Source organism: Gadus morhua, chromosome 23 (genome assembly GCF_902167405.1).
Source record: "Gadus morhua chromosome 23, gadMor3.0, whole genome shotgun sequence".
Lineage (NCBI taxonomy): Eukaryota > Metazoa > Chordata > Actinopteri > Gadiformes > Gadidae > Gadus > Gadus morhua.
The window spans coordinates 7,703,064-7,729,547 of record NC_044070.1 but is presented as its reverse complement, the minus strand read 5'-3'; the positions used below and the strand labels follow the sequence as shown (position 1 = coordinate 7,729,547).

Here is a 26,484-nt window from a genome sequence, read left to right as displayed (position 1 = left end):
TTCAAAAAAGCTGCCAAGTCAGTCCCCAGAAAGGAGCCAAACACAAGAACTGCCAATTCAGTCGCCAGAATGCACCCACATTTATAATAAACTGCAAAGTCGGTATGCGGAATACAAATATATCCTCAGATAACAACCAAAGTTATATTAGTATAGAGAAAAGGAATCATCTGAAAAACTCCCAAAATGTACCTAGATAAACTGCCAAATCCGTCCCCAGAATCATACAAATATGTCCTCAGATAAGACCAAAACATAAAAACACAAACACACATAAAAGCAGTAAACTAGGAACAGTAAATGTAGCCGTATTACCAGTACTGAATCCATAATCTCTCCAGTTTGTGCTCACTGCAAAGTATCTGTCATATTTAAAATGGCGGTCATTAGCTCATGTTGCGCTTTATCAGTTCACAACCGGCACGGCAGTCATCGGAGATGAGATAATCGCTTTCGATTGGCCGTCCACCGCCCCCAGGCTGCTGGTCCCAGAGGGCAGGGGCTACAGATTCACTACAGATTCACACCAGTACAGCCCTTCAGCCTCCCTGGCTGTTGTCAACGGATCAGTTGGAGCCTGGAACAGGCGTAGATTAAACTTCCCAAACTGAGACGTTTATAGCCACAGCTGTACCCTTCATTCAAATGTTTATCAACCACGTCACATCACCTGCACGTTACGGTAACCATCAGTCCGGTTGGATACAAACTGCATTTTGTTGTGTTGTACTTTATTGATCCGTAACTTGACAATATCGTTTCATGAATATAAAAAACGATAGGACACACTGACACTATCGTTTTGGTAGGTGCTGGCCACTAGGGCCCTGGTTCTACTGTCCTAGATCAGCCGGTGTGTATTGCCGTAACCATGCTGTGGGAGTAGGTCGGTTTGATGCTTGAAAAGGGCACAAGCCTGGGCTACTATTTCACTGGGACAAGGACACTACAAAGGACACGAGGAGGACACTGCTACGTGCTCATTCAGCACTCTAATAGTCCCCGATGCTGGAGTACCGTAGTGGTACTCTGCCCTGCGACAGTGTTTGTAAGGAAGGAGGTAAACACGGACAGAATGAGGATTCACCTCATGTAGCTTCACATGCAGCGCCTCCCGCCCCTACCCTACAGAGATAGGGGGAGCGGGAGAGATAGGGGAGAGAGAGGGAGTGTGAAACAGAGAGCGCAAGGGACGAGACGGCAAGAGAGAGACGGGGAGAGATCATTTTAAAAGAGAGGAGGAGAGAGGTAGATAGAAAGAGGAAAAGAGCCAGGGAAGGAATGATAGAGAGAGATGGCGACTGAGAGAGAGTCCTTTAGACGGGCGGGGCAGAGAGGGAGAGAGACTATACTATGTGAGTCATAGCATGGTGACTTCCTAGTCAGGTGATGAAACGCTCGCCTGGTTTAAGAGCCGCAGTAGCTCTGTTTGGTGCAATGCAGAGATGAGGGGGCGGGGCTGGACCTAGGGGGTGGAGTTTTGTGTGTGTGTGTGTGTGTGTGTGTCTGTGTGTGTGTGTGTGTGTGTTTGTGTCCGTGACAAGGGGGTTTTACTCCCAAGTAAGAGTGTTTACATATTGCATGGTGAAACAGTGGCAGTATATCACTGCCATGCTGCTTGGAGAGAGAGTGAGGGTTGCTATGGCGATATGGAGATCTGTTGTGTGAGTGTGGCTAGTCGACTGAAAGCTTCCAAACTCATTTACCTACGAGAGAGAGAGAGAGAGAGAGAGAGAGAGAGAGAGAGAGAGAGAGAGAGAGAGAGAGAGAGAGAGAGAGAGAGAGAGAGAGAGAGAGAGAGAGAGAGAGAGAGAGAGAGAGAGAGAGAGAGAGAGAGAGAGAGAGAGAGAGACTGAATCCTTTCCTTTTTGAAGTGTTTGCCTCCTCAGATAAAAGGCAGACCCTCCTGATAACGTTACCTCAGACATTCTGTTCTGCTACATGGATCAGTGTGGATCTCTAGCCGCCCTCATCGGTGGTTAGGAGTTCTTGCATTGACAGACATACTCTTTCAGCCAACCAGTGTAGCGAAACAGATTTTGAGGTCCAGGGTAGCAAAAGGATACAGGGTTCAAACCCCAAAGTATGCAGTCTCCCTGAAGGAATCTGATCTTACAGATGGCATCCATTTTATGAAGTCTTATGCAAAATTATACAAATATTATTTAGTTACGATTATTGTCATTGTGTAATAACACTCCAGTTGTATGCCGTATTTCGTTGGCTTTACGATTGTATTAATAATTATGAAGGCACTGGGGACAATATAATACTTTAACAAGGCAGTTGAGTAGTAATCATAGACTGGATTAACAGACATGGATACACCTCCTCCTCCAGTCCTCCCGTTTAACCTTGGAAAGAGCAGTGATGTCACCACAGCCATCTTGTCCCGGTGTCCTCGCACAGCCTCCAGGAAGCCCAGCACGCAAGGTGTTGATTGGTGGTCTGTTCAGCGTCGGAGCACGCGGTTGGCCGACGTGCGACGGGCTCGGAGAGAGAGACTTTAATGGGTGATAACAATGGATGATGTTCATGTGTGTCTAAGGGATTGAGTTTTCTGTTTTTTGTCATGCACAGATGCTTTGCTCATCCGTTGGCGAGCCGACGTCTGAATAGCATTCAGACAGCTCGCTCACCTACACCTCCACCCCACCATATGTCACCAGTGACAGAAGGATCGGCCACGCCCCCTTATTTAATATCCAATCATAATGAAGAGTGACAGCCAGCTTGAAATTAAATGAGGATGCCTTCTTTGTTATTTTTTCTATTAATTTCTGTCTCTCCGTCTGCCCCGAGGTTTATCTTTATAAAGCATGAGACCATCATCCATTTCACTGTGTGTGTGTGTGTGTGTGTGTGTGTGTGTGTGTGTGTGTGTGTGTGTGTGTGTGTGTGTGTGTGTGTGTTAGTGTGTGTGTGTGTGCGTGCGTGCGTGCGTGCGCGTGCGTGTGTGTGTGTGTGTGTGTGTGTGTGTGTGTGTGTGTGTGTGTGTGTGCGCGCGCGTGCGTGTGAAAGAGAGAGATATTTTATTCGGTCATCTTGGTTTGGGTGTGGTCTTCTTCAAGTCCTGCTGTGTTCACTGCTGCTCAACAACCCCCCCCCCATACACACGCACACAGACACACACACACACGATTTTGAATGATGCCTCCTTTAACCTCTCCTGCTGTTTACACAGACATCATAGGCGTCGATGAGGAAATACTGTAGCTGCAGAGGAAATAAACACGTTTTAAATATCCTGAAGGCTTCTTCTGCTGTTGGGACAAGAGTGCCGCTACATGGAGTAAGGGTGCGTCGAATTATTAATCGACATTTAATGAGGGTACTAGAATGCAGGGTGAATGGAATTGGGGTACCTGCAGTCAGGGCCCTTTGTATTACCTAGCTCTGTACTACGGCTGTTTGACCGAGGAGCTACACACACACAATCACACAAACACACACACACACACACACACACACACACACACACACACACACACACACACACACACACACACACACACACACACACTGGTAAAGTCTGAGGACCTGTGGTTTTCCACCCCCTGTCATTTCTTCATTATTTCATTAAGCTGGAACACATGTTGAGTTAAACACTAACCACACGCACCATCCGCTGGCATGGCCAGACGTAGGCCTCGTGTGTCTCCCATCGTGCCCGTCCTCCACACCGCTATCACAGCCCACCGGTCAGATGCTGTGTTCTGATTGGCTGAGAGGAGCCGTGGAGTAAAGGACCGCAACGTTGGGTTGGATTGAAAGCAGATGTGTTGGTTTGAAGAGGTGTAGTGCGGTGTGCCGGGCTGTGTGAAGACATGATGTAGCCGACATCAGAGGGATGGAGGTGGGGGCGGGAGGGAGGTGGTGAAAGGGAGATTGAAAGAGGAAAGGAGGTTTGTTGTAGTTCATTTATTATGGGGTGTTAGGTTGGGTGGTGTGAGCTGCAGGCACTTGACAGAAGTCCAGAGTATTCGTCTGGAGTTTTGGTTTGATTTATATGACTGTATAGCTTTGAATGTTTTCTTGCAGAGACAAATTGTTCCAATATTTTTAGACTTGTCCAGCTCAATTAATTGAATTAATGTAAAGGTTTTAGATTTGTTAAAATGCTCCCCACAAGCTTTTTTAGGATATGATAAAGCTGATACTAAAGGCCCTACCGGCCAAATGAAATGCAGGGCATACTGGCCAGCCCTCAAGCCTGGGAAGAGAAAGATCCATATTTTACCCTTGGGACAAAATAACGGTGACACTTCATTATCACAAGCTCTTAAACCTGTAGTTTATAGTACTATGGAGCTGTCTTGTGTGTGTGCATGTGCGTACCGCATTTCGTGTGTTTGTGTGCATGTTTGTGTATATGTGTGCATTTGCTTGTGTGTCTGTGTCTGGGGACTGTGTACGCGTGCGTGTCTGTGGACTGTGTGTATGTGTGTGATACGAGGTCATAGGGTCAGGGGAACAGGTTGTCAGAAGCCCCAGTACAGGTCAGCTGTCACCATGGCAACAACAATCCATCATCTGGACTGGGCGCTTTCCCTGCTGTCATGTGACGCATCACTCTTGTCTGACACACACACACACACACACACGCATGCACACAGAGATTGCAAGAACATTTAAAAGTACCTCTTGGCCATTCCGTTCCACAATAATGTCACATATGTGCACACATTCAAACAGACCTGAGTACATCCACCTCTCATACACACACACACACACACACACACACACACACACCCACACAAATTCCCCAAGTGTGCAGAAACACACATACAGACAAAGCAATCTATGCTTATATTGAGGACACACAGACACACACACACACACTCACGCTCACTCTCACACAAACACACACACTCTCTCTCTATCCGGGGTCTTCTCCCTCATCCCTGCATTCCTCCGGTCATATCTCCGGCTGGGACTGCTTTTAATCAGCCAGGTCACAGGGCCCTCCAGATGGGCCCCAGCACTGGGAGGGACCGCCCCGGCCCTGGAACTCACCAGAGTTGGGGCCGCATAGCAGTCAACATATTTGTGCCCTTACTCCTCCCCCCCCTCCCTCTCTCCCTCCCTCCCTCCCTCCCTCCCTCCTTCATCCCTCCCTCTCTCCCTCCCTCCCTCTCTCCCTCCTTCCCTTCCTCCTACTCTCCCTCCCTCTCCCTCCCTCCCTCCCTCCCTCCCTCCCTCCTTCATCCCTACCTCCCTCTCTCCCTCCCTCCCTCCTTCATCCCTCCCTCCCTCCCTCCCTCCCTCCCTCTCTCCCCCCCTCCCTCCTTCATCCCTCCTTCATCCCTCCCTCTCTCCCTCCCTCCTTCTCTCCCTCCCTCCCTCTCTCCCTCCCTCCCTCCCTCCCTCTCTCCCTCCTTCCCTCCCTCCCTCCCTCCCTCTCTCCCTCCCTCCTTCTCTCCCTCCCTCCCTCTCTCCCTCTCTCCCTCCTTCCCTCTCTCCCTCCCTCCCTCCCTCCCTCCCTCCCTCTCTCCCTCCTTCCCTTCCTCCTTCTCTCCCTTCCTCCCTCCCTCTCTCCCTCCTTCCCTCCCTCCCTCCCTCCCTCCCTCCCTCCCTCTCTCCCTCCTTCCCTTCCTCCTTCTCTCCCTTCCTCTCTCCCTCCCTCCCTCCCTCCCTCCCTCCCTCTCTCCCTCCTTCCCTCCCTCCCTCCCTCCCTCCCTCCCTCTCTCTCCCTCCCTCCTTCTCTCCCTCTCTCCCTCCCTCCTTCCCTCTCTCCCTCCCTCCCTCCCTCCCTCTCCCTCCCTCCCCCCCCTCCCTCCCTCCCTCTCTCTCTCTCCCTTCCTCCCTCCCTCCGTCCTCCTCTCCTGCATTGCATCATCCGTTTCAGAGGCTCTCTGCTGGACGGCCCTGACTTTTGTTCTTTTTCAAACATTTTCAGAAGGTCCTCACTTTGCCAGTTCCTCGCTAGGTAATATTTTCCACAGGCATGCAGTGTGTGTGTGTGTGTGTGTGTGTGTGTGTGTTTTGAGACGTGCCGTGGCACACTGGTGCCGAGCGCCACCCGGGAAGACGTGCGCTATGGGCGTCAGTTTGAGAGGGACGAGGCATCTGTCTTCATTTAGACACACATTTAAATTACTTTTGTTTTGCATCGACTCATGTTTTGATGTCCAATATGTTCTATTTGTACAGCCCTTTATCAGTTATAGTCTCAAAGGGCTGCACAGGTCCTGTATTACATATATATGATACACCCTCTGACCCTCAGCTCTGAAGGGACAAGGGGAAACTCCCTGAACCCAGAGAGAAGGAAGCTTGAGCAGGACCAGGGAAGAGGGGTCCCTCCGTCCAGGGAGCAGATGGTGAGGGCTGCAGTAATGGATGCCCGATGAACAGCGATGTAGCACCCAACAAGCAGCAGAGGCAGACGAAGTTGTGATAAGGTTAAGTGACGTCAGATATTACTCAAGGTATTTTGTGCTATGTGCAGCAAGACAGAGACTCTAATAATCCTTTGCCCATTTGGTGAAATTTGTTTTGGACAAACGGAACAGGATCCTGACTACCAATCAGACGCCATCCCCAGGCTCTTCTCCCCAGCTGGGGCTGGCCAACCTGTGTAAGCAGATGGAAAGGGATCAGAGGGTTAGCTGCGAGCACACCGCTAACTGGAAGCTACTTCAAAGAAGGTGTTGGTGTTGTTCACCTGTTTCGAGAGTAGCCTGTTTGAACACCGGTGAATTCATTTACACATCCCTTCAAGGCTAATGTGGTAGTCTCACACAGGAGTAGCTGTGTGTGTGTGTGTGGGGGGAGCGGGATTATAGTGTTTGAATCACTCCCTCTCTCCGTCTCTCTCCATGCTCTCCCCTTCCTTTCATTCTCCCCTGTCTGCTGACTCTTCATCTGTCCTCTCCTTTCTCTCTCTCCTCTTTCCCTTCTTCATCTACAATCTCTCCCCTATCTCTCCCCTCCCCTCAAGCTCTTTTTACTCACCCTCTCTCCTCTGTCTCTCTTACATCTGGTAGAAAGTCCACAGTTTATTACACTAGCATTCAGAAATCAAAAATCACAATTAACAACAGTTACTTATATTTACAGGGCAGGTTATGGGGCGACTAAGATGGTGCTTCACGTCAACATAGGGCACATGATCACAGTAGAAGATGGGGTAAAATAAATGGAGGATAATAAGGGTGGAGACTGATGACCTAAAGGAGAAACACCAGATGGGGTGAACCCAAGTGGTATATCAGCTCTCCCCTGTGTGGCGTTCTTTTGGTTTCCACCCCCAACCGAGACGGGGGCTTGGACCCTTCCAGAAGGTGGCAAGACCTGGCATCTATAGCGGCTCTCCCACAGTGACCCTCTTGGCAGGCAAAGGAGGAAGGGGGAGGGGGGAGGAGGGAGGAGGAGGAGGAAGGGGGAGATGAGGAGGAGGGGGAGGAGGAGAGGGGGGGGGGGGGGGGGGGCTGGGAAGAGGGGAGGAGCAGGAGGAGAAAGACGAAGAGGAGGAGGAAAGAAAAACACAAGACAAATAGAGAAGATGTCAGTTTATACGAGCGGGAAGCAAACAGTTAAGGTCATCTCCATCCTGCAGATGAGTCTAGAGTGGGAGTTATTTTGTGAGTTTAATTACATGAAACCATTATTAAACAGAGTGAAGGAGAGAGAGAGAGAATGTGCAAAGTTAAAGTGCGAACATCTGCCAGTGCTAGGGGTGACAGAGTTTATTATAGCCTCTCTATGACTACCGAGAGGGATGGAGCGAGTGCATAGAGATATTGAGAGGCAATGGGGAAGAGAGGGGAGAATTTAGGGAAGGTGAGAAGGACTTTAAAAAAAGCTTTTATAGTAGTTTGTTATTTTCCCTGTTTTTCTAACTGCTTTGGCAAAGTCAATGTTTATTTTCCATGCCGCCACAAAAGCTGTTTTGAATTGAATCGAGGAGAAGAGAGTGAGATAGAGCGGGAGTGAGCCTCAGAGAAGGATTGAGGGAGGTAGAAGGAGAGTGAGGGAGCGGGAGAGGGACATAGAGAGAGAGTGATGGCTCTGACGCTTCGCTCTGAAGGGTCTCCCTCAATGGGATCAGCTGAGTCAGGTGTGCCACTCGCCGTAGCCACCAGCCTCGGTAAGTGGATTAGACTGGAGGCACACTGATCATGACTCGCTTCCCGCCTGCTGGATTAAAGACACACCCCCTTCCCTTCAGGTGGACTCCAACATGGTGATGTCATCGCTCCCCGTGCCCTACAGAGGCGGATTGGCCATCGGCAGCCGTACAACTATGTTCTATTTTCCTAAATTGATTAATCGGTTGAATTATACGTTTTGTTTTAATGATCATTCATCCATTGTTCACTAGCATGACTAACGGCGAATGCCCGTTCCAAGTCACCAGAGCTAACAGTAGAACTCATGAATCAATTGGCTTGTTTTTACTGATCAGCAGCCAAGGAGAACTACAGCCATTCATGCTAGAATCTGAAACTGAGAAACCACGATTTGCGTTTGCGCTTCACGTAGCCAACAAAGGATTAAGCAGTGAGTTTTATTTTGATTGATTCATCGACTAAACTCCTCAGCATCAATGTACACGTCACGCTTCTCCTCCGTTTCATTATAATCCCCTTGCATGCAGCGCTGTGTAGGGCTAGGTCTCCTTTCAAACCCCTGGTCTGGCTACAGGCGGCGGCAGGTTAAACACATTAAGGTCCTGGTTGTTACGTAACCGCCAGCACCAAATGCCTTCATCGCTGGAGAATGAAAGCGCTCCCGTCAAGGATTTATCTGCCAATGGGCTGAAACCATTGAACTCTGGCGTCCCAACACATGATCCACGTTTGTGTAAGGTTCCTGTTCCAGATTGATGGCCTGTGAAACCGGCCTGTTTGGTTAGAGTTTTGCCGGATTTATGGATTTCATATTGCCGTCATCGCCAGGGAAACTAACCTAAAGGCTGTAAAGTAATAATTCAGCTTCCAAGCACCAATTTGGTATTTATGTTTGGGCTTAAGATAGAATTTGATGATTTACAATATTTGTCGGGATTACGCTGGACATGAAACTCGAAGCGTCTTGTGCCCATAGGTGCTGAGTGCATCATGTTAGGAGTTCTTGGTTTTAACCTGCAGGGATGGAGAGCTTCTGCTAGAGGCCAGAGAAACATGGGCTGGATCAGGCCGGCACGCATTGGGAGTGTGGACTCATAAACTAACTATGACCTCTGACCCTCTCATAGCCGAACCTGCCCTCAAGCTTTACCGTGGGTCTGTCTTTCAATGTGTAGGTCCTGTAATCGTTTGTTAATGTGTGTTTGTGTGTGTGTGTGTTCGTGTGTGTGTGTGTGTGTGTGTATGTGTGTGTTTGTGTGTGTAATCTTTGTGGGTGCTAAAAGAGAGAGTGGATGCGCATGGTTAGCTTATCAACGTGTTTCCCGCCTTGAGCATAGAGACTGATTTAATAACCAATCGGTTGCTCTCCTGCTCTGACACACACACACGCATGCAAGCACACACACACACACACACACACACACACACACACACACACACACACACACACACACACACACACACACACACACACACACACACACACACACACACAAACACACACAAGTGGGCACTTGGTGGAGTTGTTGAGACCATCTGCTCCTTAATCTGGTTCTCAGCAGCTTCATACATTATCTCTCTCTCTCTCTCTCTCTCTCTCTCTCTCTCTGTCTCTTTCTCTCTCTCTCTCTCTCTCTCTCTCTCTCTCTCTCTCTCTCTCTCTCTCTCTCTCTCTCTCTCTCTCTCTCTCTCTCTCTCTCTCTCTCTCTCTCTCTCTCTCTCTCTCTCTCTCTCTCTCTCTCTCTCTCTCTCTCTCTCTCTTATTCCATCTCACTTTCACTTCGTAATTTGTGCACACACACACACACACACACGTGCATACATGCACACACACACACACACACACACACACACACACACACACACACACACACACACACACACGACACACACACACACACACACACTGCTGAGTCAGGCGGAAGAGCACCAGGTCTATGGGTGATGTCATGCGGAGCTTGTGGTTGCAAAACAAACGGTTCCGTCTTCCCTGTGTCTAATCCGTCCGCGGCTTGTGAGGTCATGAAAGCACCCGTATCTCTCGTGATGTAGGCCCTCATCTGCTGGTGGCCCCAGCAGACAGATGGGTCTACCTGCACTGGGTGCTGGGTGGTGGGTTAGCCTTTGATACTTCTCAGACCAGTTAGGTTGGTAAGGAGTCGGACCAATAGAGAAATAAGGAAACAGTGCAATGTACGCAACCGTACTTCAATGAGCATATCCGTGTGTGTCTGTGTTTGGTCTCTGTGTTTTTGTGTGTCCCACTGCTGCCCTTTTCTCCCGTTGATGTGAAAACCTTTTCAACACGTCTTCTGGTCCTATTTCTGTCTTCTGTTGCTCTGGTGTGGAGTGGAATGTTGACCTTGCGTTGTGTTTTTGAAGAGCGGAGGCGATTCTGAGAATCGATTTCTCTTCATAATCACGGGGACTTTCAGTAACAAGACGAACCTGTTGTTGCTTCAGCGCTATTCCCGCTCCCTGCCCAGAATGATGCTAGGCACAAGCCCAGCGCCCCCACCGCTGGCTACGGTCAGCTACAGTTAGCTACGGGATTTTTTTTGAGGTATTACGGGACCGCAAAAAATAACCTTAGAAATAAACTGCTCATCATAATCAATAATCATCTCACATTCTAAACGTAATCAATAAGTAAAATCTGTTGATGGATTTAGCCTAAATTCACACACGCAGACACACACATCTACACACACAGACAAACACACACACACACACATACACACCTACACACACATACACCCTGAAACCCACACACAAACACCATCACATACACACCTACATGCACGCACCTACACACGCACGCACACACACACGCACACCTTGAAACTTACACACACACCTTCATACACACACCTATACACACGCACCCACCCACACTCACACCTACACATCTTCTGTCTCACACACACACACACACACACACACACACACACACACACACACACACACACACACACACACACACACACACACACACACACACACACACACACACACACACACAGACTTGACAACATATGTGTGTGTGAAGAAGCATTCCTGGACCCGGGTGTCAGAGCCCCTCAGTGTCGGGGAGAGGGAGGGGACTGAAGTCTGATTAAATGGTGTTTTCCTCTACTTCAGCCGGCCCGCTTCCTTGTCACGTAACCCCTCTATTCAGGATGGACACCCGGACACCGCGACAGGACAGGACGAGTGCCGGGGGCTGTTGTTGTGCAACAGATCCCTTAATCTGGGCCGTTAGGAGGATGGGATGCTACGGTGAAGAATGCTTTGATTTCCCGCCAAGACACACAGTCTGTGTTTCTTTGATGAACAGGGAATCAGGCTTTAAATGGGACTCTTCATTTGGAAGGGGAGGGGGGTTATAGGGTTTATGCAAGCAGGCATTCCTGACAGTCCGAGGTGCATGTATACCCGCCCTATGCACACACACAGACACTAGCATACACTCATGCGTGTACACACAGACACATGCACACGTCTGACCATGGACTATTTTCCATTAATGTTCAGACTTGGCGAAAAGACCGATTTCTTCTCCTACTCTACTGCCCCTATGGGACTTTACGTACCTGCCCCGCCCTTAAGCAATCCCCTTTCTCTTTCTCTCTCCATCTCTCTCTTTCTCTTTACCTCTCTCTCTTTCTCTCTCCATCTCTCTCTTTCTCTTTACCTCTCTCTCTTCCTCTCTCCATCTCTCTCTTTCTCTTTACCTCTCTCTCTTTCTCTCTCTATCTTTCTCTCTCCAGCTATCTCTCTCTCTCTATCTCTCTACGTATGTCTCTCTGTCTCCCTGTCTCTCTTTCTCTCTCCCTCGCTCTTTTTTTCTCTCCATTTTTCTCTCTTGTCTTTATGTCCCTTATCCTCCTCTCTCTCTCTCTCTCTCTCTCTCTCTCTCTCTCTCTCTCTCTCTCTCTCTCTCTCTCTCTCTCTCTCTCTCTCTCTCTCTCTCTCTCTCTCTCTCTCTGTCTCTCTTCTGCCACGGCAACAATGAGGCAGCATTCACAGTGGAAAGGCATGTGACACTTTCAGCGGAAAAGACCAAATGAATAACTGCTGTGAGGATGTGACCTGAGGGGGGCGCTGTTGGGTTCGTTGGTTCGCTGTAAGCCGTACTCCGGCGCACATGAAGACTTGGCTGTGGTGGTGTGTCAGATGCTCACAGTAGCTAACCGTCCATCAATCAAACGTTACTTTGACTGCTGCTGGTATTTATGCAGCACTGCAATACAACGTGCTTGACAAGGGAAACAACACCACACCAGAACAAGAAATCAAATTACCGAGATGTTTCCTAGATTTTGATAGCATTTTTATGTTTAAAAGACCTCCTGGAGGGGAGTGATGTCATTGCGCGCGTGTCGTTGTCCGTGAGTCAGTAAGAGACAAGGAGCCACCCACGGTTGCGGGGAGGGAGAAAGAGAGAGAGAGGGAGAGAGGAAGAGTGGGAGAGAGACATCTCATCCATGTGTCCAGCTGAAGCTGTAGCCCCAGGTGTCCCTGAGCATCTCAGACTCCTACATTGATGTTATTACATTAATTTGCGCTCCATGACTCACAGAGTCCAAAACAACCTTGTTACTTTGTCTGTCACTCTCTCTTTCTGTCTCTTCATTGCTGCACTGTCCCTCAGCTCCCTCTACCCCTCCGTCTTCATCGGTGTCTCATTCCTATTTTCCCCTTTCTCTCTCTTTGGCTCCATATTTCCTCTGTCTAATGTGTCTCTCTCTCTTTCTCTCTCTCTCTCTCTCTCTCTGTCTCTCTCTCTCTCTCTCTCTCTCTCTCGCTCTCGCTCTCGCTCTCTCTCTCTCCCTCTCTTTTTCTCTTTGTCTATTTGTATTCCGCTAATCCTATCAATTAAATTCAAAACACCTTCATTGTCATGGAAAATAAACATTTACTTTGCTAAACCAGTTTAAAATGTAACAAATATCTCACTACCCATCGCCATGCCTCTATCTTTGTCCAACTCTATCCAGCTCTCTGCCTCTCTCTCTCTCTCTCTCTCTCTCTCTCTCTCTCTCTCTCTCTCTCTCTCTCTCTCTCTCTCTCTCTCTCTCTCTCTCTCTCTCTCTCTCTCTCTCTCTCTCTCTCTCTCAATCTCTCTACGTATCCATCTGTTTATCTCTCTCCTTATCTCCGTATCTCTCCATTTCCATCCATCCCGTCAACGCCCTTCTCCCCATGATGGTTTCACAGGTCTCCAGCCGCTGTTAACCGTGTCATTAACAACCCTCCCTTCGCCCCGGGTCACGCTATTGTGTGTGTGTGTGGACGGACGTTAATGTTTTATATGCATGCCTGTTAGCAATGCCGTGTGTGCGCTCCGTGTGCTAAGCACACGCACATGCTCACGCGCGGCGTGGTTGTTTCAAAGGGCGTGTCCCGGGGTCTGCATCAACGCTGCTGGCTGATGTCCGAGCGGCCCCTCCCTCGCTCCGTAAGCGATACCAGATCTCCTCCCATACCAGAGCTGTTACGACCCGGTCCGACACGTTTTTACAACAACACGACTACATCACCACCGGCGGACAGACTTCAAGCTTTCACTGTCCAGCGCTGCACACACCACACACGCCCGCCGCCCCCTAAACCACTAGCAGCTGAGGGGGGAAAGAAAAACAGACAGAATATGCATATGATGTGGGCATGGGCCCTGATAGGACGTAAGCGAGCACAACAAACACACACACGTTGAACACAAGGGGGGCCTCTGGTCGTTAGGAATACTGAGGACTCAACGCGGTCCTCATGTGACTGCCGGTACGACGGCCGCACAGGGGAGGCTGCCTGCACATGCACACACACACACTCACGGACACATCAATCAACACTATGGATGGAAAATACTAGAATAAATACATCACATTGGGTGAGGCTGCATGGGAACAGCGTTGTAAAGGCCTGTTGTGAAACCTGGTTGATGTCGGTGCTTGGGATTGCTCAACTTGGCATTTATGAGGGCTGTATTTTGCATCAATGCCTTTTCTCATTATTTCTTCTTTTTTCTATTGCTATTACCATTGCTGCTATTTCTGTTGCTAGCGCTATGGATACCGCTACTGATATCGCTATGGCCTTTTACAAGCACATGTGCCAGACACCGTAATGTGAAGAGCCTCGTATCAAGATGAATATTTAATATTCCAACACGTGTTTAGAGAGTATTTATAGGCCTGAAGAGCCGCTCTCCTGGAAGCTGGATAGATGTCTTGCATATTTCAAACATGCATTGAAAAATACTACCGAGACACGAGACAGCAGCTGATAGCTTGGAAGAGGAGATATGATCAAACTTTATTGATCCCAGAAGGGACATCCGGATTCATTGTGTGGTGTTGCTCAAGTGCGTGTTTGGAACGGGTCTATCTAGACAGTAAACGCTAACAGCAACATTAACAAGTTCCAGTTGTTACAAAAACAACAAGAGTGGAATACCAGTGGGGTACCGAAGTATGATGTTGATCAGAGCTTGGGAAGCGAGAGAGGCAACGCATTATTTTTGCTTTTGTTCTAATATTGGTCTGTTGTTTTCTAAATCCCCTTAACTGAGAGACACCCATTCATGTCTAACCATGTCTGAAGAACAGACTTGGTAAAAGGGGATATCTGATCTGGCTGTTTGACCACTGTACCACGGTGTGAGCGACACAACTCATCCAGTGTATTTCCACCTTAGTCAGGTAGGTCTAGACATCCCCTCCTCACACAAAATTGGACCACTTAACAGCAGCTCTGTCAAAGCGCAGCCTTACATTTTGAGGTCTGCTTACAGCGAGGCTACACAGCTCTACTGACGGCTAACGGACACAGAGGAATCCTGGGCTAAAAGACCTCTTTCAGCCGCTGTGGAAAACCGCCGTGCTTCTCCACGTCTGTACAGGACGGAAACAGTTAGGTGTCCCTCCGTATGCAGGGCTGTACGCTTGCTTTGTTAGGGGGTAGCACTGGTGCTAGCAAGCTAAGAATTTCAGGAGCACGCATAGACTTTGATGAAGTTATTGCTGCCTAACAGGTTTATTCACGGGTGTCCGGTCTTCAATGAGCGTCTCCAGTTATGTAGTGTTTTGGTAAGGCTATTGTCCAGGACAGGGTACTTTGTAATTCACTGCTTGTTCAGATATAATGACCAGCATTGCTTATCGACAGTTATCTGGGCGTGTTTACAGCGCCCCACACCCTCTCTAGTTGCTGCTCGTGAGAGTTTACCACGTTGTCGATGGCAGTGCCTAAACCCTCTTCGCACACAATAATCTTTCATAGCATTTACGATCAAAACCGTCCAACTGTACAGCCATGATATGGGATCCTCTCCAATAGCCACGACCTGTTGGTCCGACCTCCTGAATGTGTTACAGTGTCTGAGTGATTCCATCCCTGGTTTGTGTTGCTACACATCGCAGGTGTATGTTTGAACCATTGCACTGCATTTTTGCACAAAAAGCATAAGATAAATGATGTTTGTGTGTATTTGATGTAACTGCCTCCGTTTGTGATTATGTTTAGCAGTATGGTTTCAATCGGATGACTAACTACTGCTATTGCTTCAGCAATCGCTATTGCTGACTAAGTGTTGCACACAGAGCTAGAAGTATAGAGGCCTTTAGAAACCTGCTCATGCAGCAGTTTGTGTCTGCAGCAATACTAGTAGTTGCTTTGATTGTTGTCAGACTTACCCGTAAATCTTTGCGATAAGATGCTAATGACTCGATGTCAATGGGAGTAAAGTATCATAATGTCTATGATAGTGAAGTATATGATAGTGATATTCTTCATAAAAGCATTTTACATCGATCCAGTCTCTTAATTTAAAAGGTGGAAGTAAAGGAAGAGAGAGGGGGGAGTAGGAGAGATCACACAATAAAAGTGCATATTCAAAATTCTCTCTTTGCCCTAATTTGATGTGTTGTATTTGATACTACATATAAAAAAACCCTTGGATCTGTATTTCTGTTGCTCCAGGTTATTTTCTTCATTGCGTATCCCCTTCTATTCAGCCCCTCGTCGCTGCTGTTACTAGTGCAGCCCTCCACCCCTCCAGCCCTCAATCCTCCCCCTTTGTGCTCCTAGGGTGAGCAGCAACAGCGGCATGAGAGGCAGTGCTGTCTTGGAGGAAATCCCCCTTTCTCCTGGCTCTGCCTGACGCCCAGTGAACTGCGGAGGCTCTAGCGATCTTTCAGGCTCTTTCAAAATGCTCACATCGCTCGGTAATCTGTGGCCTGAGTTTGCGTTTTCTTGGGTCACTTCGCATTTGCTAACTTTTTCTTGCCTGGCAAGGGAGACAGTCTTACACACGGTGCAATCTGTGCATGGTTGGTCTCCAAAAGTCAGTCCAGTTGTTTTGAGGTTAGTTTTGCGGAGCTAGGCTTTAATAACTCTCGATAAAACACAACTTTCTGTGATATTCACAGCTCACAAACACTCACTGCTTGTTTTGTAAACCTCAAGTGTTTTCTTTGCCATGAGAACTCACAAAGAATGTGCCTTTTTACTTTTTTACTGGTAAAATGATACTTTCAATTGCATATAATTTGGCTTAACCATATATCATTTAGGACATACTTGGTATTTCCTACAGTTTGCACAACAGCTTTGGGAAGAAGTGCATGACAGACTCTTGTCGTGTACAATAGCTTCTACTGTTCTCTGCGGACCCCAGACTGAACACCCGTGCCGAGAAATGAAATATTTTCAGAGCTGTTTTCCAAGAACTTGCATCCGAAGTTCTTGGACGTGATTAGACTGGAGGTAAGACTAACCTGCTGTTGGACTACACTGCAAACAAATTAAAAGCAGGCTTTTTTCCTTATCCTCCTCCTTACAAAAATAAACGAAACACTGACTGAATTCTCACAGTTCCTGTTCCCATATCACCGTCTCCCAGCATTGGCAGAGGAAGAGCAAAATACTTCCAAACCAACCAACGACGTCATGTAGTATTCTCTTTTATCCAAAGTGACTTCCAGTGATGCAGATGTGGAGTCATGGCAGACGCCGGTCGGAGTCAGAGGGCCGCTCGCTCAAAGATTGAGGGCTGAACCCCCGAGCCCGTTGGCTGAGAACCTAACCCCCTAACCACCGGATCAGCCCGGCCCCTCGCTGCCACTTCCCCCGTCCAGACGCATCCAAAGTGATTAATTGGAGCCAAATCCTTCCACCCTGAGCCTGGTCTACATCCGAGCCACCTGCTGTCCGTACCAGGGTACTCCACGGTGGGGGGGTGTGGAGGGCGGTCCCCCCCCCCATCAGGGTGGTGGACGGAGGGGCTTTAAGGTGGCGTATTGTGGGCAGGGTTGGCGACAGGCTGTTGCGGGGCCTTCATTAGCCGGTCCTTTGTTACAGTAAGCTGGACCTCACGGGCCCACATGCACACGGTCCAGATACCCCCCCCCCCCCCCCCCCCCGACACCCAGCGGTGGGCCTGAAAAGACCCCTAATCCCCCCGATGCAAGACTTTCTCTCTTTTCTTTCTGCTCTTGCACTCCCACACACACACACGCACACACACACACATGTACATGCGCACACGCGCGCACACACACACACACACACACACACAGACACACACACACACACACACACACACACACACACACGTAAAACTGCTTGCTCACAACAGCACATCACATCCTAAGAAACTTTCTTTCCGTCCTTCCTTTCTTCCTCTCCTTCGTTCCTTCCTCATTCTTTCTGTTCCTTCTGAGTTCCAGAAGAAAGAGAGAAAGAAGTTCTTTCTCTCCTGAACTCCGGTGACCCACAGTGCTGCACATACAGGGCCCCTTTCGCATTGTTATACAAATCAGATCCAGAGTTAATCAACTAATAAAACCTACAGGCTCTTCAAAATAAGAGCGTGGGGCGGCTGGGACCGGACTAGACAGCCTGGTTTCCATTGCAATGTAAACATCTGAAACAACACTGTGAATGTTGGTCACAAAATACTTTCTGAATGGAATTCTGGGTTGAACAGCGACTTACTGTATTCATCCCTCCAAAATCCATCATCCATCCATCCATCTCTCCATCCATTGATCTTTGTCTATTTTTCATTCCTTACATCCCACACCTCAGACTTCCACTTCCTGTTCTTGGTGCTGGTTAAGCTATAGCGCACCACTAATATGCCATTGGTTCACCGACCATGGCCGTGTCTGGCCGCCCCGTGCCAGCCCTCCTAACCTCCCCCTTCTCAGTGCCTTGTCCCAGGCAGCCCTGGCTGGGTGTTAGGCCCTGCAGTGTGTTTATGTGTGGATCCACGAGGACCACCAGCTGGGGCACGCGGGCAGAGAGCAGTTTGATCATGTTTCATCACGAGTCCATCCTTAGAGAAAATTATTCTCTCAGGATGAATCATTTTCAATTAACCAATAATAGTGGTATTATTGGTTAATTATTATCGTTTTCTTATGATTATCGATATCGTTATTCCAATGAATACTGATAAACATATTGAGTATAACAGTACGATCTGTGGCAGCTGTGGTGACTAAGATCCTCACACCACACACTAGCGCATCACCTCTAACAAGAGATTGTTGACACACTTGTTGGTCAAGCCAAGAGAGATGGACACCAATGCCTGTGATTAACGCAGCGCTTTACGGCTTGACAAAAACTTCAATGAATTAGTTATGCCCGTGTTAACGAAACTATTTTAACACGGCGTTGTGTCCCGTAACAAAAACTTACTAACTAATTCTCAATAACTGAATCCCGTCTCTTAACATCATCAAACAGCTTCCTCGAGAACAGCCAGCTGCGTGTATGAGACTGAGTACGACCAGTGTCCTCGCTCCCTCGACACACATCACCACACACAGTCCATCCTTTTGTCATCATCGTCTCACATGGGAATAATCAGAGGAGCCAGAACAATATGGAAAACCCCACAGAGGCTGCCTTTAATTTTAGAAGCCATTCAACATGGAGAGCTGTCCGTGAACGTCTCTCGTCTTGGGCCTCGAACACAGAGCGTCCCCTTGTGAGGGCCAGGCCGGCCGCGGCCTTTTGACGCGCATAGCATAAATGTCGGAGATGGACGCGCTGAGCTATTCCGGCCCCCGTCTTTTTCCATATGGAATGCCGCGCGCTATATCGGGGCGGCGGAGCGAATGTGGTAACAAGATGCTCATAACTTCATGTGGAGAGGGAACATTCCTCGCCCTGGCTTCCTCCTGGGTTTCTCCTCGCTCGCCCAGCTCTCTCTCTCTCTCTCTCTCTCTCTCTCTCTCTCTCTCTCTCTCTCTCTCTCTCTCTCTCTCTCTCCTGGTGTTAAATGGAGTTAAAATAGAGGAGAGTGTTTAAGGTTTGAGGAATTCGTCCTGACACGCACGCGTGCGGGCCGACCGCTGATGGACACAGATGAGTTGTTGTGAGGAGGGTCGAGCCCCTCGCTGTTTGTTTTGGGGGGGTTACAGTCTGATTGTTTGCCATATTGGACGCCTTTATAACATTGTATATTGGACCAAATCGAGGTGTCCATTTCTGGATATAGTGAATACCATAACATTGAAGTAGACTGGATATTAACATGACATTAATATAGGATGCATAATGCTAATCATTTACACCACTTTACTCTAGACTCTACAACCTTTGCACGATACTGGCCTGCATTAACACTACACTGCACTGCATAAACAAGTTACAAAACGTAACTACTACATTAGACGACAGACTTCTGTTACCTTCATGTGGACTACAGGGTGTGTGTGTGCAGCGCGGAAGTCCACATACTCGTCTTCATCAGCATCAGAAGTATTTCACTGCTTCCTCCTCACACTGTGAAGACCCAGACCCAGCTGGCCCCGCAACCTGTTCCACTGCCAGGCTCACACACACACACACACACACATGCACGCACATGCACAGACACACGCATGTGCGCACATCCAAGGGTGCACGCACATTAACTGCGTGTGATGCCTTGCGCAGCTACTAGAAATTTGAGTGGGCGAGAGAGGAAGAGATAAAGAAGAGAGAGAGGGTACGATAGGGACATGGAGAGGAAATGCATACGTGTGTGTGTGTGTGTGTGTGTGTGTGTGTGTGTGTGTGTGTGTGTGTGTGTGTGTCTGACAAAGAAAATAGAAGATTGTGTATGAGAGAAGGGGGGGGGTGTATATGTGAGAGAGACTGTGTGTGTGTGAGGGGGAATGTGTATGACAGCGGAGGAGGGAGAGAGGATGCACATGAGTGCGAGGGAGAGAGGGAGAGAGAGAGAGAGAGAGAGGGAGAATGTGTGAGGGAGCGAGCGCATGTGGGTGTGTCTCTTTGGCCGGGGCCAGCCCGCACTCCCGGCACGGCTCTGTGTTGTAACTCTGAGGCGCTCTCAGTGGAAACACCATGTCTGCGCCCGATGGCTGGAGGAGCCGCACGACGCGCTGCCAACGCAACACAACACAGCGCCGTGGAACCTGACGCAATGGAATAGAAGGGAACACATCAGCAGAGCGGAGCGGCGCGGGACGGAGTAGAGCAGAGCCTCAGGAGCGGCAGAGCGGCGGGAGGGGAACGGAATGTGCGGGATCGGGAACGGGACGTAGCGTACGGGGCTAGCGGGGGGGGTTAGGGTTGTCATAGGACGGATCGGAAACGGAACGCGATTGCAGTTGGATTGGGAATGAAACCGAACGGAACGGAACTGAAGGCAACGGAATCGGAGGGGATGGAAGAGAGACAGCAGGAGGGAGGAAGACAGGCAGGGAGACGGGGAAGGAAAGTGGATGATCGGAAAAGGACACCTGCTGCGGATCGGAACATGTTGTGGTAATCTGAAGGTGAAGAGAGTAAAGCCAAACAGAGAGACGGTGGATTGTTTATTTCATTGAGATAAAGATAAACTCTCTCAATCCCAGACAAGGAATTCAGCGGTGAATCCTTTATGAGGTGGTGGCCATCTCTGGGACCGCATCTCTGCTTACCGTCGGCCCTTCTCATCTATCTTCCACCGCCGGGCCCCTGGCCCGGGCGATGCCATGCTGGCCCAGAGGAGCGGGCCGACGCCGGGCCCTAAGCCTGCGCCGGTAACGGACGACCCAGACCTCGCGGAGACCCGGGAAGGCACCGTGGTGGGCCGGCAGTCCCCGTCCCCGCCCGCGTCCCCCGGGAGCAGCTGTCCCTGGGCCCGGCTGGCCGGCGTGGACGGCTGTCTGGTGGAGCCCTACTGCCTGTGGTTCCAGCTGCTGGCCCGGGCCTACTGGGGGGACGTGGAGCTGGGTGTCAACGGCCCCGTCAGGTGCATGTCCTGGGCACGGCTGCGCGATGCCTCCAGGAGGAACTGTGTGTGTTCTAAGGTAAAGGTGGAGCCTTGAGAGGGGGAACTAGGTGTTCTAGGGAAAGGTTGGTTCTCTGACTTCTCAGAGGGAGTGGGTTCTAGGATAAGCTTGTTTCTATTGTTTCTATTAAGCTTGTTTCTATTGGTTCCCTGACTGTAGGAACCTGTGTTTGTTCTAGGGTAAGATTGGTTCTATAACCAACCTGTGTGTGTTTTCTAGGGTAAGGTTGGTTCTATAGTCAACCTGTGTGTGTTCTAGGGTAAAGTTGGTTCTCTGACTGAAGGAACGTGTGTTTTCAAGGATAAGGTTGGTTCTTTAGTCACCCTGTGTGTTTTCTAGGGTATGGCTGGTTCTATAGTCAACCTGTGTTTGTTCTAGGGTAAGATTGGTTCCTGACTGAAGGAACCTTTGTGTTCTATGGCGATGGATCCCACTCTACTTAGGGCGCTGTTATACTCCTACCAATTTTACAACTAACCCAACACTGACTCAAAGAGAGATCACAGCCTCATTATGAAAACGTTCCATGCATAATTAACATGATATGTGTCTAGCGGGATTCGACATTATAACATACAGAGAGAGCAGATTGAAATAACACAGATACAGGCTCATAAATATCTCAGGGCGATGCATTTATGCTTCAGCTGTATTGTAAGTTCCAGTTGAGTATCTAGTTTTATATTTACTATGTCTTAATGGACAGAGAGGCAGCATCAGAGTTTGTCGGTAAGAGTTACATTGGATTCTGTAAGAGAGAGAGATATGGCTGACGGGCTGATAGGTGATAGGTGTGCTTTGCGGTGATGTAGGTATATTTAAGCTTGTGTCCAGGTCATAGTGTTTTCTGTATTGTTAAATTTATGTTAAATCTTATATTTGACTATTCACATGTTCAAGATCAGATCATGAGATTACTTTACTGTAATCATTATAACCATAAAAATCCAAAGGTTTTAGCTTTAAGTATCATTTAATTATACAATATCACAGCGTTGGGCCGATTTGTACAAAGCACAGTAGTGAACTTTTACCACACTCGTAAGATTTAAATTTTCAATGTATTCCAACTGCCAAAAGAGCCAGCCCTTATATTTTCAGAGCTGCCAGTCTCGTCCCCTCGCCGTCTAAAAAGAACACCCACAGCAATTCATATTTCACATTCAAACGTAATAAAAACGTACATAAATATAGGCTTTTCCATATCCGGTGCGGTGCCCTGTTGGAATAAAGTATCTCATTGACTGAACCTCTGGGCTGGGGCGGACGGTGAAGCCATACTTTCCTACGATGGAGGGAAGGAGTGTGCGTAATACCAGCGAGAAATAGCCTGTGGTCTGAGAGAGAGAGAGAGAGAGAGAGAGAGAGAGAGAGAGAGAGAGAGAGAGAGAGAGAGAGAGAGAGAGAGAGAGAGAGAGAGAGAGAGAGAGAGAGAGAGAGAGAGAGAGAGAGAGAGAGAGAGGGGAGGTGAAAGAGAGGGACATAGAGGGAGAGTCAAGCAAGGCTTAGGGAGAGAGAGACACACAGACACCCCACAGAGAAAGCCAGCCCTGGAGAAATGCAGTTCACATCTAAACAAACACCCACACATACATCCAAACAACTGCACTCACACGTGCACATGGGCCAGCCTGCAGGCCGCTTTTCAGGCCATATGTGCGTCCAGCAGCTAGCTAGCCTATCAGCCTCACCCCTCTGCAGCAACACACTGAGGTCTGTTTTAATGAAGGCCAACAGCGTGGGGTGGGCACATCTTGGCAGACATGACACAGTATACTTATCTCTTCAACGGTGGGTTTGCTTCTCAGTGGTGGCTGCGGCTGTGATCTCTCTTTGAGTCAGTGTTGGGTTAGTTGTAAAATTGGTAGGAGTATAACAGCGCCCTAAGTAGAGAATGGGATGGAAACATCACCTACACACAGGAAAATATGTTGAACCGTCATCTCGTTTTGTCCCGTTTCTTTCCTTGCTGCAACCGGCTAGCGGCTTTTGCTACAAGCAAGTCAAGTCTATCATCCTTTCAAATCCTCTCTCTTTTTACATTTGTACCACGCTGGCACTATATCCCATTGGCCTTCTTTGGTTGTGTCCTTTTTTTTTCATTTTCCAGCTGGAAAAACGGCAGAAATAGTAGTGTTCTTACTGAGTGTACCACAGTTATGGTGGGCTTCCGTTAAAGAATGACAGGCCTGTCCACGTGCCAGCCCTGCTCTATAATTCAACACGTTTTATATATAGAGATAGAAAGCGAGTGTCTGTAAGAGGTTGTGTTCAAACGTGCATGACTGCACGTGTGTGTGTGTACAGACATCAGGGTAAAAGTTTGACGGCCTAATGGCTCTAATCTGTAATTGCGTAACTTCCCATGCATATTTTAAGGAACAAACAGCGCAAGATGATGGAGCTGAATTTGGTCCGCTCCACTCTTTTCTGTATTACATCACCTCCTGTTTTCCTCTGTTCCTTCCTCTCCTCCCCTACTTTCCCCTCCAATTGTTCATTCTCTTCTACTCTTTCTTTACTGTGCTCATTCCTCTCCTCACCTCCACTCCTCTTCACATTTCCCCTCGCTTCACCTCTCCTCTTCTCTTTAGTTCTGGACTCAACTCTTTTCTCAGTTTTCTGTTATTTTCTTCCCTTGCCGTGCACCACTCCCAATCTGTCCGTTTTCTCCTCCCCTCTCTTGTCCCCTCTCTCCCCCTTCTTTGTCCCCTCCCCCCCCTACTCTCTCTCTGTCTCCATGCCTTGCTCTCTCCCCTCCACACTCGTCCCCCCTCTCTCTCCCTCTCTCTCTGTCTGCATTCATATGGTCTGAAGGGTATTTGTGGTGATGTCACCAGCTGTGGGACCACACCTAGCCATCCCCCACCTCCGCCTTTTTCTCTCTCTCTCCCCCTGGGGTTTCCCCAATGTCGATCGCCCAGACAACCAGAGGAGGGGACAGTGGAAGAACAAGATGTTGTTTATTGTGATTGTGTGGTTTGTTTGTGTTTAGCAACGCCACTCCAAATATACATCTCTGTGGCAGGAGGTTGTGTGTGTGTGTGTGTGTGTGTGTGTGTGTGTGTGTGTGTGTGTGTGGGTGCATGTGCCTCTGTGTGTGTGTGTGTGTGTGTCCGTGCCTGTGTGTGTGTGCTTGTGTGTGTGTGAGTGGTTGCTAAGTTAAATTTGGGGCGTAATTAAACCACCATGGATGCTTTTAAACGAGGGTTTGTTGGTATTGTATTTTGGAGAGTACGTGGGAAGGGGTGATGAGAGAGAGAGAGAGAGTAGGAGAGAGAGAGAGAGAGAGAGAGAGAGAGAGAGAGAGAGAGAGAGAGAGAGAGAGAGAGAGAGAGAGAGAGAGAGAGAGAGAGAGAGAGAGAGAGAGAGACATTGAAGGAGGGACAGAGAGAGAGAGACTGATGGGGGATATCTTGGGATGTTGCACTGGATAAAATGGCTTCACACAGAACTGCAAGCAGTTATGCAGGGGTCCAAGAAGTGTGCATTTCGCCGGCACAACGCGACAATAAATGTGCGTTTCGCCGGCACAACGCGAAGCATGTGTTTTAGGGTAGGCTGTAATGATGGACAACAGAAGGAAAACGTGTTCAATCATTTGCACTCTTAACACAACACTCCTACGCAAGTGCTTTGTTTCTGTGCCATTGTACTCTTTGAATGTTTATGTATATTTTCCCAGAGGTCTCTGAACATCATCTTCAGGAAAAATAATAAGGGTTTCAAAGAGGGTGGGGAGTTGGGGTTCATGAGGTGACTCATTGTATTCTTCAGCTTGGTTGCCGTGGTTACGCTCCGAGACACAAAAGCAGTTTTGAGTTCTCCATCTCCGTAAACACGTTTTAGGTAACAGATAGTTTAACATGACTAAGGCCAACCTACAGAGAACAAGTGTGTGTGCAAGCGTTCTCGCCCGTGTGCGTGTGTGTGTGTGTGTTGCGGTTTGAACCCGAGGATGACGGAACGCGTGTGCTATGACCGAAAGTGTCTGTGACGAGGCGGTGTTTTCTTAGTTTTTATTTAGTACGCTATGACGAGGGACGTTAAGGAATGTCCGTTACGTTCTGTCATCACGCTGCCCATCAGAGTCCAGCAGCTCCCATTGCTTTTAATGGGGCTGTAAGCAGAACCACATGCATTCTTAAGCAACCACTAGGCTGGGATAATACAGTGATTTAGCTGCATGCCGGGTATTACCCTCAGATTCATATGACTGATGACAGGAATATTCCGATTTTATTTTTCCCCTCAACTTTATTCCTCCCTCGCATTTTTTTTTCATCATCATCATCTTCATCATCATCGTTATTGTTATTTTAACTAGGGTGTTCCACTAACTGCCTCAGCTGACTTGGCATTCTGAGACCTAGCAGTCTCTAGCTGGGTCCAAAATACGATATAACGCTCTGTGGATCAACTCATGTCATGTCTCAAATCTAGTAAGAAACAATCGGTATCCACGCAGGCAATTCCTCCGTTCCGTCCTTAACCAATTAGATCAGAGGCAAGAGGCCTCGTTGCCACGGCCACCAATGGGTGACATGAGGTGCTATTCCGAGTGGCAGACGGAGGCTTACGGTTTCCCTTTAACTTCCGCCTACAACCAACCACACAAACCGATAGTGGTTAGAGAACTAGATAAGTACTGTGTTTTCCTGGCCGTTCACAGTCCTTCATGGCGGTCCACAAAGTGCTTTTCTCATGGAGTCTCCCGTGGAGCGCTGTTGTCATTAGAGACCAGGAAATACTCTGGCTTCTCTGAAGGATGTTAAAACTAACACCGCAGACCTAAAACACCCTGTCCCCGCGTAGCCTCTCTGGCTTACCGAGGGGCAGGCAGTGCTGGGTCGGGGTGATTACGTAGACGGGGAACGCATTAAGCTGTTGCAATGTCAACAATAAACAGAGTGACTGTCGGCCCATTAGTGCGTGCAGCAATCCCAAAGCGTTTCTGCTGGAAGATCAACCTCACATACAGCTGTGTGGGTGTGATGGTGTGTTGGCAGTGCACAGCTCATCCCTCTAGCAGGACTTTTTGGGTCCGTTACTCGTTGTTGTTGTTTTTGTTACGTTCACGTTGGAGCCCTTTGAGATTGTAAAAGGGATTA

At 48.6% G+C, this 26,484-nt stretch overlaps 1 protein-coding gene across 4 annotated transcripts in view; it reads left to right on the top strand.

Moving 5' to 3' along the window:
• arhgap21a (Rho GTPase activating protein 21a) overlaps positions 1-26,484 on the top strand; it is an 84,103-nt gene that overhangs the window by 14,528 nt on the left and 43,091 nt on the right. For 2 of the 4 annotated variants that reach the window (XM_030348955.1, XM_030348954.1), the window contains exon 1: positions 20,318-21,391. The exons of the other annotated variants lie outside the window; for them this stretch is intronic. In XM_030348955.1, coding sequence (XP_030204815.1) covers positions 21,074-21,391 — 318 coding nt within the window. In that variant the 5' untranslated portion in view covers positions 20,318-21,073. Of the gene's footprint in view, positions 1-20,317; positions 21,392-26,484 lie in introns of those variants that run through there. 4 annotated transcript variants of the gene reach the window in all.